Source organism: Equus przewalskii, chromosome 8 (assembly GCF_037783145.1).
Source record: "Equus przewalskii isolate Varuska chromosome 8, EquPr2, whole genome shotgun sequence".
NCBI classification, from domain to species: domain Eukaryota; kingdom Metazoa; phylum Chordata; class Mammalia; order Perissodactyla; family Equidae; genus Equus; species Equus przewalskii.
This window is the reverse complement of record NC_091838.1, coordinates 38,718,804-38,736,987: the sequence shown is the minus strand read 5'-3', so window position 1 is coordinate 38,736,987 and position 18,184 is coordinate 38,718,804. Positions and strand designations below refer to the sequence as shown.

At 37.9% G+C, this 18,184-nt stretch overlaps 1 protein-coding gene across 13 annotated transcripts in view; it reads right to left on the bottom strand.

The window, feature by feature from the left end:
• SLC26A7 (solute carrier family 26 member 7) overlaps positions 1 to 18,184 on the bottom strand; it is a 128,236-nt gene that overhangs the window by 96,628 nt on the left and 13,424 nt on the right. For all 13 annotated transcript variants that reach the window (XM_070631702.1, XM_070631703.1, XM_070631711.1 and 10 more), the window contains one exon: positions 315 to 425. In XM_070631702.1, coding sequence (XP_070487803.1) covers positions 315 to 425 — 111 coding nt within the window. The remainder of the gene's footprint in view (positions 1 to 314; positions 426 to 18,184) is intronic.

The following is an 18,184-nucleotide window of genomic DNA, read 5'->3' as shown; positions in this document are numbered from 1 at the left end:
GTCTTTCCCTCAAAGTACTTCCTTTCTCTCATTTCATTGTAAATTCAGAATATTTGTGCTTATTTTATGGTCTTTTTACAATTTAAAAATGCAAAGAGTCTTTAGCAATAACCTTTGTTACATGGTTATATAGCAATAAACTACAGTATACATTGAGAAAAGCACAGAAAGTTAAATGTCTTGCTCTAATATTTGCTGAGGTTTTCAGTAGTAAAGTTAGAATTGCTTTGGAAATGTAATTAGTAACTAATGATAACTTCTGAGTCCCTTTCATTAGTAATATGAGAAGCACAAACATAGACAGAAATTATTACCTGTGGCAACATGATGTCCCATTCCAAACATGGCGTAAATGATGGCAGGAAACAGAGACCCATATAAACCAAAGACTGGGTGCACAGATGAGAGAATAGCAAAGGCCAACCCTGTGAAGGAGACGGGGGTAATTATGATCCTCTTATATCCCCAAGATACAGTCCATTACAAAGTAGAACAGATATTGGTTTACTTAACACAAGAGAAACAATAATCTGATTAGACTACTTGCTCAATGAGAGCCTAACATTATTGTCCTAAATAGGAGAAAATTCACTCCTTTGTTCATATTTATATTCAAACTCTCAAAACAATTATTTTTAGACTACTACTTTTCCCCTTGATTACAGAGATATCTACAAGAAAATGTTGTATCTTCCTGGTAAAAGTGATAACATCATAGCAAAAAAATCCCTCCACGCACACAGAGAAGCATTTTCACGTTATCATTTTATTCGCACAACAGCTTCTATCTGTGAGATACACAGGACTAGCAGCATTACCACTCACAAGCGAGAAGCCTGACATGAAAGTGACTAAGGTTGGGGCAAAAATGACACACATTCAAAGTTGCCTGGCCGGCTGGCTGGCTGGCCAATCTAAGAGTATGCATAATAGTTGCAGGGTCAACGTCTGAACCCATGCACTTCCCATAATTGGACACCAGCCTATATTCAGGTAGAGTTTTTTAGAGTGAAAAAAAATCGACTTTATTTATTCAAAGAGTAACTCATAATTGTTTGTTTTTATTTCTTATAGGCACTACTGCCTACATAGTTTGTATGTTATATGCATATAGAAAATTTTCCTAGACACGTCTAATTGACCACTCATGGTTTAAATGTGACCAAAATATGTATGAGTTTGAATTCATTAAAGTGATCTTGTTTGTGGCTGATCCTTGACACTAAACATAGGTTAAGCTAGATTCTGATAAATCTCCTCAAGTCCGTACAATTTAATGACAGGTGTTTGATTGGGCATAAAGGACCTTACATTTACAAAGAAACTCGAGGAAGGTGGTGCATTAGAATCTCAATTACCTAACTATGAGGCCAGTTCTTTATTTACACTAGAAAGCCTGGAAATCTGGTTTTAATATCAATACTTTTTACTCTTTTTAAATTGTTTAATTTTTTTAAAATAAGTAAATTCTAGTTGCACATCAAATATTTTTTCAAGCAGTACAAGACATTTTAGCTATAAATAAAATACACGAAAGGTCTACCAACGACCATTCCCTTCTTTATTTTTTAAAAATGCATCTGGGCTGCCTGTTCACTGGCAATATATTCATAAAAGTCTGGTGAAAAGAAATACAAAGTGATTGTAGGAGACTCAGTGGCAGAGGCTATTCTAGAATTTCATACAGGCAGGATGAGAGGCAGCACTCTGGTTTTCAGGAAGGGAGAGTTAAAGGACAGGTCCTGAAGCCAGGTTAGCATTGGAAGGCTAGATATTCTCTCACCCCCACCAAAAGAACCTCCTGGCATTTATAGTGTAAGCAACTCTGCAAAAAGTATTGTGTGCATTAAATCAGTCATATGGAAAGCTATAAAACAACTTTTTCTTAGCCATTTTCAGAAGGAGTTATTTGATAAAAATTACATACCAAGAGACAGAAATGCAGAGTGTTTCCAAGTAAGAAAAATTCTGGCCCATATTTCAGATCCCTAAATCAATGATGGGGGAAAGGGATACAGGCATGCCACATATTTAACAAAAGCACCTTGGATGAATCACAGGGACACGAAATTCTGATAAATGTGGTAAATACTGACAGGATCGAGTTGGCTGGATGTTGACATTTGGCTACATTTCTACTCTCACTGCAACAGCAAATGTAAATACAAAGCTAGAAACTGGACTTTCTCCTCTTGCCTTGTGAATAGCTACCCCCTGTTTATCTGTTTGCTTTACTGCAATACTCCTCATCTCTCTCTCTGTTTATCCCAAATAGAATCTATAAAAAAATTAGTTCAAAAACTGAATTTCTTTGAATCTCATATTCCTGTCAAATTAAAATGGGAGCAGTCAGGTAAAACATGCTTCACTCAAATCTTTAATAGATCTCTAGACTTATAAATGCAAAATATCACTTCAATAGATTCTACAAGAACCACCTCAAAGACCAGAAATCTTGTAGACACTTTTTTTTTTATCTAATACAAAACTGGCACTGAGCTTTCACTTAAGCAAGTGTCGTTCACCCTCAGCGAGAATCTGTTCTCTGCTACTATGGCAATGAACCATGGCCACAATAAAGGAAGAAGGGAGTAATTCACGTGTACAATGCTTTAAAACTTCAGGTACCCCTTCCATAAATAAGAACCACAAAACCCAAGACATCCTCCCACACAGACCTCCAAAAAGGTGAGGGACTGAATAAAGCTTTCTTTTTCTGATTCATTTCCTATTCTGGTTCATAATTCAAGCTACATACATATTTTCACACACACTCATACAAGCTAAAATATGTTAAATCCTCCAAAAATATTGAAAATATTGATGATTTAGAGTCACTAACAAATTAGCAGAATTATCTACACTCTTCTCCATGTTTAATAAAACAGGATATCCAATTCAATCAGAGCAGAATTACAACTCTCTAACTATTATTTTGGGGGAAAAATTGCTGCAAATACTAACAGATATTTGCATTACCTAATCTAACTTAGATAAGAGCAAAATTAGCACAACAAACAAAACTATCAAAGAATAAAACAAAATGGGTATTAGGGGAGAGGGTGCCAAAAGAGAATGGGGCAATGAATGAGAGAAGGAGATAGAGAGAAAGGGGGGATGGGAGGAGGGAGAAGGAGAGAGAGAGAGAGGGACAGGAGAGAGAGGAGGGGGAGAGAGAGAGGGACAGAGAAACAGAGAGACACAGAGATTGATTGGAGGAGAAAACCCAAAACTTGAGATCTTTAGATGGCTGATTATTCTTAAAGATCAAAAAACATGGGGCTGGCCCGGTGGTACGGCGGTTAAGTGCACATGTTCTGCTTCTTGGCGGCCTGGGGTTCGCTAGTTCAGATCCCGAGTGCAGACACGGTACCGCTTGGCAAAAGCCATGCTGTGGTAGGCATCCCACGTATAAAATAGAGGAAGATGGGCATGGATGTTAGCTCAGGGCCAGTCTTCCTCAACAAAAAGAGGAGGATTGGCAGTAGTTAGCTCAGGGCTAATCTTCCTCAAAAAGAAAAAAAAATCATGTATTGGTAATGCATGTCTGATATATCTACAAAAAAGGTCACTAGAAGACTTCAAAAGACACAATTTTTAAGAAAACTTGTTTTTTTGTCGTTGCTGTTGAAGCGTAATTGACTTACAATACCCTATTAGTTTCAGGTGTACATCATAGTGATTTGATATTTATATACATTATGAAAGGATCACCACGATAAAGCTAGTTACCATCTGTCACCATACAAAGTTATTACAATCTTATTGACTATATTCCCTATGTTGTATATTATATCCCCATGACTAATTTATAACTGGAAGTTTGTACTTCTTAATCCCCTTCACATATTTCGCTCATCCCCCAAACCCACCCCCTACTCTGGTAACTATCATTTTTTTCCTGTACCTGTGAGTCTGTTTCTGTTTTGGGTTTTTTTGTTCATTTGTTTTGTTTTTTAGATTCCGCATATAAGTGAAATCATACGATACTTGTCTTCCTCTGTCTGACTTAAGGAAAATATGTTTTGTAGGTGTAGTAATGGTTATTATAACAGAGGAGTAGAAGAGACTCCATATTCCCACCACAATATTATCAGTAGTTTCAGGGCTTGTGAACATGACCCAACTTTCAAGGGGTCCTGAGTGTGAAGCTGGACATTTACCACCAGCACACGTTGCCCTTCAATCCAGGCTGCAGTGAGAATGGCTTCCCTAGACACAGTGCCTGATCTCTGCCGAGGAGGACCACAAAAGCAGGTAAGTGGTAGCTCAGTCTTTGCTTCTGCTTCTACTACAATTTCTTGGCTGAAATCACTAGAAAGTGACTCAGTCACTGCTGGTGAGAAAGAGAACTGTTTATCACAGAGAAGATAATGTTTTGTATTTTAAGATACAGATTTTTATTTAAGTTTCAGCCCAGTTTTATCTGGATTTGTACAACAGCAATTATTCAGAAGACCAAAGAAACATGGAACTGCAAAAGATTGTGTATAGAAATTGAGTATTGTATCTACAGTTGGGAATTGTGATGGAATTATATATTCTATATGCATGGCGCTATATGAGCCATTCTGTTGGAGACTTTTATATTTTCTTGGCTTAGTGACCTCACCTCTTTACTGTGAGGTCAGCATTTCTTTAAGGATAAGCATCTCTCCCTAAACTAAGGATCAATTACTGACCTGCTTTGCTCACCCTGTGACCACTCCCCTTGCGACCACCAACCTGCTGACCAACTGCTGTGCCAGCTAAGCATCTCCTGACAATTATAAAAGGAACATTCCTATCATATGTGAAGTATGCTCTTTGTTCCAAGATGGTGTTTAACCACTCTGTACATCCCACTTCTTTGGTGCCCTTCTTTCCTTGAGTCCTGAGATCTGGCTCGTAATAAACTCAACCCAATTTTGATTTATAGGTTGATTATGGATCATTTGTGTCGACGTTTCTTGGCATAGTCACGGCAGGATTTCAGAGAAAGCCAGCAGAGATCACAAGGACTATACACTGAACTGGTGTTCAGTACCAATAGGAGTCCATTGAGCACCCCAATCACTGCATTCTTCAGGTGACCCTGGTAAGTTCTCCTGAAACCCAGATCTCCTTATTCTAAGTTGATGGTCCAGAGTTTATATGAGCTGTTTCAAGCCTTAAAACTAGGTGTCTTAAGGGGGTACCAGTACATTTCCTAGGTAAGAGGAACCTAGTGGGAATTCCTAAGAAAGAGAAACCTAGGGGGAATTCCTAGGCAAGGGGAGCCTAGGGGGAATTTCGGAGAGAATGGAGCAGGCTGACCTTTTAATTTGGCTTTGAACTGGAAAGAATTGTGTTTATAAAGTCTGAATAAACTGCCTGATAGAGAAATGAGAGTCTGAACTCATTGAGCTCCAAAGAGAAGCAACACCAGCTCCTTACACTGTCCCTAGAAATTGTTCAAACTTTATAATAAAACTAAACTAAAAGAAAAATGGAAAATCCAGCTTCCAAAAGCCAACCAATTCCCAAATAGGCAGCCTCCCCTCAGAACTCTGATTGGCTTCATGCTGAAACTTGCAAGTGCTTAACAAAATGCAGATAGTTGCAAACAGCTGGCAAGATAACCGGGGATAATTTAAAATCTTACCAAGATTGTTCCATGTCCTGAGGGCTTGTCTTATTAATTGTCAGGTTGGAGGTCCCAGAATACAGCCAAACAAAAATATGGTTGCACTCCATTTTGTGATCAGAGAAACTCAGACAGAAATGTGGGTTGCACTCCAATCATGGCTAAGGGTCCTACCAAACTGCCACCCACCTCAGGGGAATTACATTGGCCATTAGAAGGAATGTTCTGATTAGATGAGATCATTTAACAAGTGCGCTTAAAAGGAAAGACTTCAAAATTCCAAAATAACCTTACTGAAAGTTTTGTTGCAAAAAGCTAATAGAAAATTAAGTTATAAAACGTACCTAAAGTAAAATATATTAGGCCATGACTTTACAGACACTGCCATAACCTATTCCTAGAGTTAATGAGACTCTGAGAGATTTTCTAGGAAACTGCTACATTAAGGATTACTAGAACTGCTCAATACCACCAGGTAGTTACTGTTTGTCCTGGCTGAAACCTGGCAAGGTATTTGAAAGGATTTAGCAAGTTATGATCAGAAATTCGGCAGAACTGGAAGCTGATATTCAGAGCCTGATAGGAAGTTTCTTTCCAGGCCTTCTTCTCTAAGTTAAAATAAAACTAAGCACCCAGAGTGAAAAAGTAAATTAGGGTGATGTAGTTGGATAGGGAAAACAACTATCCTCAACTTACCCTTGTAAAACTGGAAGGCGGCTGTAGAGACAGTTCAGATTCCACCCAGTTCCTCTATCTCACAAAAGATTATTGCCTTGCCTCTATTGGACTGTTAAATAGCCCATCACGAACTCCTAACACTGAAGGAAAAAAAGGGAAAAAGGAAAGAAAAATGGCTGTAAGAGCACCCTAGCCAAAAATCTAACATCTTGAGTGTCTTCTCCTCAAATATTAGTAGAAAAGGCTTAAAACAAAATTTGGATGCATAACTAGGGAGCCTTATATTACTGTACCTGATTCACAGTAGTGATTTTAAAACAATAGCTGTGAAGTCTCTGTATACATATGTCTATGTATGTTATATGTGTATAATATCTAACCTCCAGATGGTCTAGTTTCTAAAGAGCTCTATTCAATTGACTTAAAGCAAGTGCTTATATAAATTATTTCTAAATGGAACGGAAACTAACCCAATGTCTTTCAAGTTAACATGATCAAATTAATCTTTGGTAAATGAAAGCTTATTTATTTTTGTTGGTTTGATTAAAATGAACATGTCCTCTGAATTATCACCATTGGATATGATGTAGACAGGCATCCTTTATTCTACGTTTATTGGTCAAATAAGTTGATGTTATCTCTATTACAAAACCCATTAACAAAAATAATAATTTAAAATGATGGCTAATTTTGCTTAATGTCTCATAGAGTCTTGTAGGCAATCTAAATAATTATTGGGAACAAGTAACTAAATAGAGTGAAAAAGATAAGAGTGTTGGGTTAAACAATAATTTACCTGTTATGCTGTATGTACTTAAAATAATTTCAAAACCTTTTGCTAACTTGAAACCTAAGAGTTTTGCTAATTGAATTAAATAATAAAATTTATTGAGTATCTTGGTCATTTCCATGTAAGATAAAACATTTTATGTTAATTACCAAAATATTGAAGTTTATCTATTTTGGCTTCTTATTACAGAGAAAAACAAGTTTGGGTCTATTAGTAACTATGTCTTATATTTTATTAAAATTGTACTATGAAGTAGCATGTTTCTACAAATTACAAAAAGTATTTAATAAAGTCACAAAGTGATAATGTAAAAGTTTATAATTGCTTACTTCTTAGTTTTCACTAAAAATTAAGGTTTCTAAGGGTTAAAATTCAAATTTATGTAATTAAAATTACTACAATTTAATAAGGAAGACATCTTTGTATTCAAGGAAAGTTAAGATATATGTTTTCAGTAAAAAAGATATAAAGAATGGAAATATTTTGTTTGTTTTGTTAAGAAAGATAAATTTGTCCTAGGAAGAAAAAAAAAAGGCAACATGGAGACAACTTCTGAATGTAAAACGAAAGTTATAGAAGGTTTGTTAAAGAAGGACCTTGAAGAAAGAATTTTGCACATGGTCAAGTTGGCTAAGATTAAAATGAATTTAATTAAATGAATGAATAAGTTTTAATTCAGAAGTAAACTGTTACAAAAATTAGGATTTGGTTTTCTCTTTCTTAAAAGGATAGTTTTCCTGGACTTTTAATCTTCTCTTGATAAAAAGACTATAAAAAGTTTTCTTGACTTTTGAATGAATCTCACTTTGGTTAAATGGATAACTATGCACTGTTTCACAGCGATTCTTGTTTCATGGTGACAAGAAATCCCTTGATCTTATTGGATCAAGTGTTTTAAAACCTTTTCATATTTTTGACAAGTTCCCCAAAATTCATATCCTAAATGAACTCTTTCTTTGGACTTGAAAAAAATTTCTCTGAAAATTTTCAGTGGGCTTCTCAAAGAAGTTGTCTCTTCCTATAAAGAGGGAAGTACTAATCAGGCTTGTTATGCTAAATTGCATGGGAGGCATTGTCAAATAAATGATGATATACCTTCTTAGGTTATATTGTGTAGGTAAATATGATTCACTGTCTTAACCCTGCTACTTTGCTTCCAGTACTACAAGAGGAAAAGACCATGACTGCATTCTATTATCTAATTCAGTTTACAGATGGGTCTTACTTAAATGATAAGCAAGGATATTATCAAACTGCATCTGCTGCCTAGCCTCAAGAACACTCTCTACTTCCTATTAACTCTAACTCAGTAAAAGATTTCCTTCTATAGGCTCAAGAAATCACCATGGAAGAATAGAAATAAAGGTGGCAACAAAAGGAGGAAGACGACATTTTTGGAAACTTTCTCCCACAGTGGCTCATAAAGCCTATACTTGTTGTACTACATGCCCAAAATATAATCTAGGGGAACTACGTCATGAATCAGGAGGCCACTTTCCCCTTTCCAAGGGACCATTTGAGATATGGCAATTGGACTTTGCTCAAATACCACCATGCCAAGGATAAAAATATCTTGTAATGACATGTGTGTTCTCACATTGGGTTGAGGCCTTTCCTTCAGAAGAGGAAAATTATTATTAGGTAAATTATTATTGAAAGGGATAATTCCTGTTTGAGGAATTCCCATTGTGTTTCACAGTGACTGAGGAACTCATCTCACCAGACAAATAATTAAATCTACTTGTGACATTTGGCCAATAATGCAACATTTTAACTAATGGCACAATCAGAACTCAATTGACAAAGCTTTCAGAAGCATTTACTCTCTCAGGGCCAAAAGCTCTTCTGCTAGTAGTCCTCAATCTTAGATCTACACTCTTTGGTAAGTATCAGCTGTCCCCTTTTGAGATAATAACTGGACAGCCTATGCTGTTAGATGAAGGAATGTATGCACCAACTTTGCTTAAAGGAGATCTCTTAATTATTGTCAAGGTCTCATTGAGACACTTAACAGAAATGAGAGATTGGTAGCTGATTCTTTTCACATTGAGCTCCCGGGAGATGAAGACCTTCAGAATCATGGACTTCAAACTTGAGGCTTTGTTTATTAGAAAAGACTCCAGATAAAAGACTCTTTTCAGCCCTTTTGGAAAGGACCATACCAGGTACTTTTAATTCATGCACTACAGAATCAATGTATTCATGGATTCACATTTCTCATTTTAAAAAAAAAGTCTTCTTCACCTGAGTGGGTTTCAGTTACTATTTCTGATACCTGATTTCAACTGACCAATGCAAATATCTCCAAACCAGGATGAGAAGAAGATGGCATCTGTTGTAGACAGCTGACCCACAACTCCAGACTCGGCCTGTATTCCCATCCTTATATCTCCTCATTTAAACTTCTGTAATACTTAAACTATATACCTATTTTATAATTGTTCCATTTAAGGTTTCAGAATGCTATCATACTTAAAGAAAGTGATGGATTTGGAACAGGCTCATCTCGAAGGCCAGGCATTTATTGGGAGGCTTCTAATGGAACTCAGTCATTATGTGGAACAAATCTCTGGCCTTGGCTACTGCTGGGATGGCTAAAACACTGCACTCTGAGCTTCCCTTGGCTGCAGGGAAGGATTCGCACTGGGCTAACACCTGTTGCCAATCTTCCTCTCTGTAAGGCCAGATGGGCTCATTCAGTATTCCACTGGTATGGCCACCTAACAGCTATATTTGTTTCTTCCTTGATAGAAGATGTCATTATCACATATAGAAGCCCTGAGTATATTTACTCAACAAAGCCTTAACAATAGTCAAGCAGGAATAGCTTAATTAAACACTAAAATGCCTTTAGAGAAAAAGGCTGTCCTTCAAAACAGAATGGCTTTAGATATTTTAACAGCATCCCAAGGTGGTACATGTGCAATCATTCAACCTGAATGCTGTGTTTTTATACCTGATGAATCTTCCATTGTGTCATCTCTGCTAAAGTACATAAAAAAAAGCAGGTGAATGTCTTAAGTGATCCTACACCTAGTCTTGATTTGTGCGGTTGACCCCCTTCAGGTATTGGTTCCCTTTTTCAATCCAGATTGTAATTATAATTGTAAACAATGTGAGCATGAGGAGTCATGTAAAAGCACATGTACAATGTTTGTACAATAATCTAAAATTAATTTAAAAATTATATAACCTATGAACTGCTTCTTCTGTTAATATATATCTCTATGCTTGTCCACTATATCTGACTATTTCCCCACAACCTAGGCAGATAAATGAGATAAAAGCCTAGCACTGAGGGACACGACGGACCCAGGGCAGGCAACAACCACTTTGGCACCCACGGACAATATTTTGATCTTCAAGTCTTTCTATCAAAAGATTATATATCAAAAGGGGAAATGATAAATGAATAACAATAAGATATATTGAAGTATATGATGAAGTTATTTGGTGTAAAACTAATTCGGCATGAATTTGTCTTTCCAAAAGGGCTTGATGTGGCCTGTTGAACATGCATTGTACATCTGCTTTAAATAATAACTACTTCTCAAAGACAAGAATTATGCCCTTAAAGAAATGGATGTAACTTCCCTCATATTGACATTTCTTTAAGGATAAGCATCCCTCCCTAAACTAAGGATTAATTATTGACTTGCTGTCCTCACCTTGTGACCACCAACCTGCTGATCACTCATCTGCTGTGCCAGCTAAGCATCTCCTGACAATTGTAAAAGGGAGATTCCTATCATATGTGAAGTATGCTCTTTGTTCCAAGATGGTATATAACCACTCTGTACACCCTACTTCTTTGGTGCCCTTCTTTTCTTGGAGAAGGAAGGACCTAGACTAGTCCTGAGATCTGGTTCCTAAGAAACTGACCCCAATTGTGATTTATAGATTGATTATGGATTATTTGCATCGACAGCAAAAATATCAAAAAGGCTGAACCCAGGTTCTGCTCCCAGCCTGCATCTAACCAGAGCTGCTGCTTGAATCATTCAGTGCCCTCGTGCAAATTAGAAAAAAGAGCTCCCTGCTAGATCTATCCATCTTATTTGTGACCAGTGACTGAGGAATTGTTATTCAGAGAAGCAATGATAGTTTCCCCATGCCTTCTGAAAAATGGGAAGATTTTAGCTTGGTCAATTTAAAAAAAAATTTATATTCATTTTTCAAAATCATCTGAAAGCACTTCTATTCAATTTTTTTGAGGTTGCAAACAGAAGCCAAACAATGGTTTTTAGTTCTAAACATTAGGCTCACAAATGAACTACTGTATTTGGCTATGGTAAAAGAGGAACTCTCAGATTTGAGATATTTTAAAGCCAAAGTTGAGATTCTTAACCTAATAAGTCATACCCCTTGATAAATCATAGCATTATCCAAATTACATCCCCCCAGTAAAGATACTTCATGTGAGTAAAAATTAGCCAATGACAAAAGCTTAATTATTTCTTATAGATGCCTGGGGGTTGGGAGTGGAGGTGGCAGAGTGATGTCTTGAATATTAAGCATCAGAGGTATTTCTGTATGCATTTCAGAATTTATTCTGAGCCTGGAATTGCTAAAGATATAAGCACTTAAAAGTTCTCATTCCAAGGAATAAGGGCTAAGTAACAATAATTCCGTAAGAGAAAGAGAAAGAGCTTGGAATTTTGGAAAAACACTAACAATAAGACCCAAAGAAAGGAAATAAAAGAATCAATCTTGTGCTGCATGCTTTAATCACTGACTTCAGGTTCTTCTGAGTGGCCTTTTCAGTGAGAATGAAAGGGCGGCTTATGAACAAAGGAAGCAGAAGATAAGGTGAACCTGACATTTCTAACACACATTTCAGGTATTGTTGGGCTCACCTGCTCTTGCAGCTCTGGGGAGGCTGTCTGACTTCACGCCCTGAAATCTGACAGTTCCTCTTTCTCTCACACCCTCAGGTTTCTCTGTTGACATCTGCTCTGGGATTCAGTTAATGACCAGACTCACTCATGCCAACTCAGAGGAGCACTCAAAGGTGAGCCTTTGACCAATCAGAGAGTGAACTAGTGAATACGCGTTCCCCCTTTCCTCCCCACTGAAAGATGGTCTGGAGGTGTAGTTGATACCTTCTTGGGAGCACGGACCCAGTGATAGAGCCATTTGCCCCCCTTAATTTATTATTGATAGGTTAGAGATTTTTATTTTAGCTTTATAACTAGTTAATAATATGTGAAATTCAAATTGTCAAATTGAAAAATATCTATTAAGATTCTTGATAGCTATAAGACTTCAAGGCATTTCAAATTTTCCTGTGCAGAAACTTAAATATTATCTGAGAATTGCAGACATGAATTAACCAGTTTCTTGACAATATCATTCTTACAGTACCATCTGATGCATTTTATTCAATCTCAGTCAATGTCAATCTTTTGTGGCAACTTCCTCTTAACCAGATCCTAAAATTATCTGCAATCACTCCAATGCCACCAGACATTAGAAATATGACTCAAGGGAAGTTGAGTCAGGAAGAGACAGTGTTCTTAATCAATTTCTGTTAAAATATCTTTGGAAATTTTACAAAAATATATGACCATGTGAAGACAACTGGCCTTGGAAGGGGCACATGCAAATGGAGATGCACTACTGAACAGGACAGATACTGAGTATGTAAATTCAAGCATGAGGTGTTTTATACATGAATTATCACAGGCAGTGGGAAAACAATTAGCCTCTACTTTAGAGAGGTGTTCAGGAGATAATGCCCTTGAGTTAGAGAGCCAGCTAATTTTAGGAAAGGAAAACAGGCAGAGAGACTGCCTTGTGAACATTTTGAAAGTGTAGATTCTATTCCCTGAGGAAGAGGGGTTCCTCAGGCGGCACTGATAAAGGCGGGCTGTGTGGCTCTCACTCGAAGTACAAGCAAGGGAGGAGGACATGCACCACCAGTGTTAGAGGAAGAGAAGGGGAAGGAAAGATGACTGAGAAGGGGCCTGACTTCATATGGTGACCAAGGGTGACAGGAAACAGAGGCATGTGTGCAGGTACAAACTCAATATACATGCCATATGCCATTTCCTTGTGTCCTCTTACTGTATTTACTTCAGACTCGGAGATCCCCTGATTAGGAAGAGAAAGAGACTGCAATAGTGGTCTCCAGTTTTCCCAGTCTTGAAGTAGGTCAATTTGAAGGACTTTCTCCTTGTCATTTCCATCTTTTAATATTTTTAATAAGTGAGATGATACTTAACTATATTCAAAATTGTAATTTTCAGAGGAAGAAAAAGAAGTAATCCCTTACCTTTAGTGACAGAATTATATAAGTAAACATCAAACCATGCACGTGAGATGATATCACTTTTCAGACTGTGATGTTTTAAATTATTTCAGAAGTGGATTACGTACAGTCATCATACTCTGTAGGGGCTAATTTACTACTTAAAGATAATCCAGCTGCTTCCAGAGAGGATTTGTTAACTCTCCAGCTTCAAGTGGCTAAGTCTGCAATAGCAAACACCAAGACCCACATGAAAATGAGGAAATACTGAGCAGAAGATAGGCACACATGGCTAATCTCCGAGTCTGAACAAAAGTGCGGAGCCTTGTCTGTGCAGAGCAGCACAGACAGCTGCAGTCCAGGCTGGCACTCCTTTCTCACACAATGCAGGCTTAGAGAAGGAGGTAGCTTGGTTACGTAAGATCACGATATGCTTCTCTCTGCAAAGTACCATCCCCCAGCAGTCCTCCATACCTCCATCCCCCATACCTCCGAACAGTTTACACACAATAAACTGATGAGAATTATCATGGACCCATGGGACACAAATAGTAATTAAGGTGTTCTTTTACCCAGTCAGGCAGTCATGGATATAAGTGCTGGCTGGTGTACAGAGACCCAAACAGAATGATGCAATGAGCCTATAATGCGAATTAGGCTATTTGGCATTTCTTCCCCTTCCCTTTTGGATTTGTCTGTTTTTATTTCTGTTTCAGTTTTTTAACTGGGTAGGCAAAGGATGAAAGGGAAGTGGGAGACACACAGAGTGTGTGCACATTCATGCACAGACTACCTGCAGATGTTAAATGATACCTGTCTAGCAACTGATATCAGTAATAGCTAGAAGTAAGCTTTGAAGTATCCACCCTAGCAAATTTGAGAGGGTTCCCTTGACATTCTGTAAGATGCCTAGAATTTTATTAACTTAGGTGTTTTGGAAGATCTCTTACAAAATTGATCTTATCCATCTTCTTATCTTTCTCTTACCTCCAAATAGCAGAGCTAAAACGTAGAGGTGGAAAAAACATCTTCCTAGAATTAAGCTCTACAAGGTGCCAGACATTTGAGATACATCAATTAATAACCCAGACAAAAATCCCCACCTTTGTAAAGTTTACGTTCTTACGGGAAATAGAAGATAACAATAGCATTAAAATAACAGCATTTATGGAACATTTCTTTTGCACTATATTCTGCCCTGAACACTTTATTTCCTAACATTTACTTTCCAGAGCAACTCTACATACTAGGTATTATTATCCCCACCGTCCATAGAGGAAGACTTAACCTTAGAGCAGTCAGAAAACTTGTCCAAGTGACGTATCCAGAATTCAAAACTGAGGTCTTTCTGATTGCTACTCTACAAGTACTTACAAAGCGCTTACTACGTACCTAAATCCACAGGAAATTCCATGAGAGATATAAAGAAACATGGGATATGAACTATAGGGTGCTTGCCTGAAACAAATGTTATTGAACATTAAACCATTATATGTGCAGTTCATAGAACGATCAGTGTAGTCAAAGTTCAGAGAAGACAGAGAAATTATGGAAGACATAGTCACAAAAAGTTTTATTGGAAGACTAGAATTACAGTAGGGGTTGAAGGATGCGTACAAGTTTTTTCCACAAGTTGCCCACATTCCTGAAGAATTGTGAAGCATTTTGTTCTGGTACATCTGATTTCATCATTAAGAATATTTTCTAGAACTCTCTTGTCGAATTTCAAATTTTTGGTTTCTAACTATTATTCCTTTTGTCCTGGGGACTCTATTTTTCATACATACGTTTTACTCCATCAACTACACCTCTCTTAAAGCTCTTATCCATTGGCTCCCAGAGCACCACAATGTTCATGGACCATGTCTTCTCATTTCCGTTTGCCAGGTCCTCAGCCACTGAAATGTCTATGTTCCCCAAGGTTCCCTCCATTCTGATTCCTCTTTTTATTCTATAAATTAACCATGAATTATCCCATCCAATCCCATATATGTATATAAATATATAGGGGTTATGGTCAAGGGATTGGATGTACAAGATATATATATATCTTACTGATATCTCTCCTAAACTCCAGACTCTAATGGACATCAACTAGAGATCTCACAGGCCTTCACATAACAAACCCAAAATGAAAATTGTTTGTTTTGGTCCCTTTCACCACACGCATTAAAAAACAAAACAGAGCCAGCCCCAATGGCCTAGCAGTTAAAGTTTGGTGCGCTCTACTTTGGCAGCCCAGGTTCAGTTCCTGGGCACTGAAAGGGCCAGGAATGGAATGATACATTTGCCCAGAGCAATGAAGAGTATAAGGGGAGAAACAGAGGGTCAAAGGCAAAGAAAGGTCTTGATTATTAGGAGGATGGAAGCATAAACAAGGTCTAGTGGTCAAGAAGATTGTAAAGAGGTCAGGAAGTGAGGTTAATAAGCAGTTCATTGTGGAGGCCAGTGGCAACCCAGGGGTATTGAAGTCCAGTTTGTTAGGAGGTGCTGACCACATAGGGCAAAGCATGACTGGGAGCTTCAAGGCTTCTCACAGGTCCTAACATTCTTTCCCTTGAACACTCTAGCTGAGTAAAGGTGAACAGAAATTGCTCCACGGCATATTTCAGCGTTTTTTTGAGGAGCAAGTTTCCATAACACTTCTTTAGATCACACTCTAAGCCTGGGAGCAGCAAAGGACAAGAACTGTCCTCATCACTTTACAGTAACTGCTGGTTAATGCCTTCTTCCCTTACTTCTCTTTGCCAGACAGGCGCATCTTCTCACTGCCTCCCATGGGCTCAGGCCCACCCACCAAAATTTGAGGCCTGCTCGTACACTGGGTAGAAAATTAGAAAAGACTTGCATCTATCCATGCTGCTGGCTCCCTAGACTGTAACTCAGACTCCTTTCACCCAGAATCTTGGGCCCAGGTTCTAATCCTGAGTTGCTCCTACACTTTGCCTGCTTCCCCACTTTATTCCCTAGTTTTACCTTTTGTGTCCTGGTCCTACTGGTTAACACCCAGATGCTAAACTTGACACTTGTCAGGCTGAGTTTGTATGTCTCAGCTAACCTCCCAGAACCTGAGCTCAATCCTACCTTCTCAAATGTCTTGATTCTATCCACCTCTCTTTAGTTATAGTGCCACAACTTCAGCTCAAGTGGGAAAGCAGAAGTTGTCAGGCTCCTTCTCTCCACCACCTTCCATCTCCCCTACCCAAGAAGAAGGCTGCTAGTTAGAGAGGTCAAAGTTGAACATGAAAGGGAAAACATTTCTTGATGGGAAAAGGCCTGTCCACATATGTGTGTTTTTCTCTCTTCTACTATTTCCTCATCCGTGCTACTAGATATGATAAAAAGACCAGGGCCTGCCTCAAGGTAAGCTCTGATACGTCTCTCTCTTTCTCTTTCCACAAGCACATCCAAACCTTAGCTTTACAAGAAAGAAAGAAGCAACTCTTCAGTCTCAGATCTAAATAGTTTTGCTCCAGTCCAGCTTTAGTAGAGCTAGACTTTAAACACTAACTCAGCTAGTAAACTGGAACATTGGCTGCCATTCCCTAAATGTTACCTGTGGCTATCATTCCCTCGAGATCCTCTCTGGAGGAAGAGTGATTAGCAGCACTTGATTTCTTAAAATGCCATTTCCTATAATACCATATGTCTGTAGCTAAGCAAGTCTTGCCAGCTTTTTAAGGCTGCCACTTTGTTCTCTATATGGATCTAATTTTTACCACCAAATATTCATTTCATGTTATGTTATATAGATCGGATTGTTCTATACTTCATGTTCCCAAATAAAAACACTGAATTCTTTGGCAGCTCCCTATGTTACACAACCTTCTCAAGGCAGAAAGTGGCTGAAACTAATACTCCACAAACTTCTATTGAGAAAATGTTCCCACCCTTATGTACCCAAACCAGAATGATATCTTCAAGGTTGAAATAACAAGATCATATTCTCATATATACTTTTCCACAAATTTCTGAGGAAGGAAAAAATAACAAACCCCTTGTGGGCTGAATTGTTGTCTTATAATAACTTCTCTCTTTCCAAGAATATAGCAAAAGACTGTATTCTTTCGAGTATTTTCTTAATAGAAATGAATAAAGACCCTAGGAGGACAGATTAGTATTCTTTTTTCTTTTCTTTTTTTTTAAGATTAGTATTCTTAAAAACAAAATAATTAGGTGGTAGCAGGCACTTCCAAGAATTACACATAAGAAATCAAACCCAAACTGTGTGGGTAATGATGAAAGTTATTTCCCTCTGGTAACTGGTTTGTGGTGGTCTTAGCATTGTTACTAGCAAACCACAGTATATTCAGCTGTCTGGTTCACAGCAAGAGTAGGATCAGAGTTAAGTGATATTACAAGTGGGTCTCCCGGGGTAAATTTACATATATTCAAGAACCACAACTGATGCAAATAAAATTCCTATAGACACACAGTCTCTTGGTTCACAGACAAGTGTTCTTAATCAAAGATCACTGGTTCTAATCACTAGTGGGGTAAGGCAATTCCACCACCCTTCTATCCTGCAGCTTGTTCTACAGGTGATAGCTCACGGGAGGAAAAAGAAAGAACTCCCATGATCAACAGACCTACAAGCTCAGATAGTAGAGACAGTAACAGATTGAAAGTTTCCATATAGAGAGAGGCCACCAAAAGGAGAGTGGGCACAGGAAAGCTCCATTCTGTCACCTCAATTATGACTTTTCACTGTCAAAAAACATTTGGGTACCTACTATGCACCAGATACTTTGATAGGAGCTGAAATGGTTTCCCAGAATTCAGGGCACCCATTGCTAAAACCAGGATGGTTGGTCACCCTAAACTGTAAATAGTCTCTGCCCTCAAGGAACTTATAGCTTAC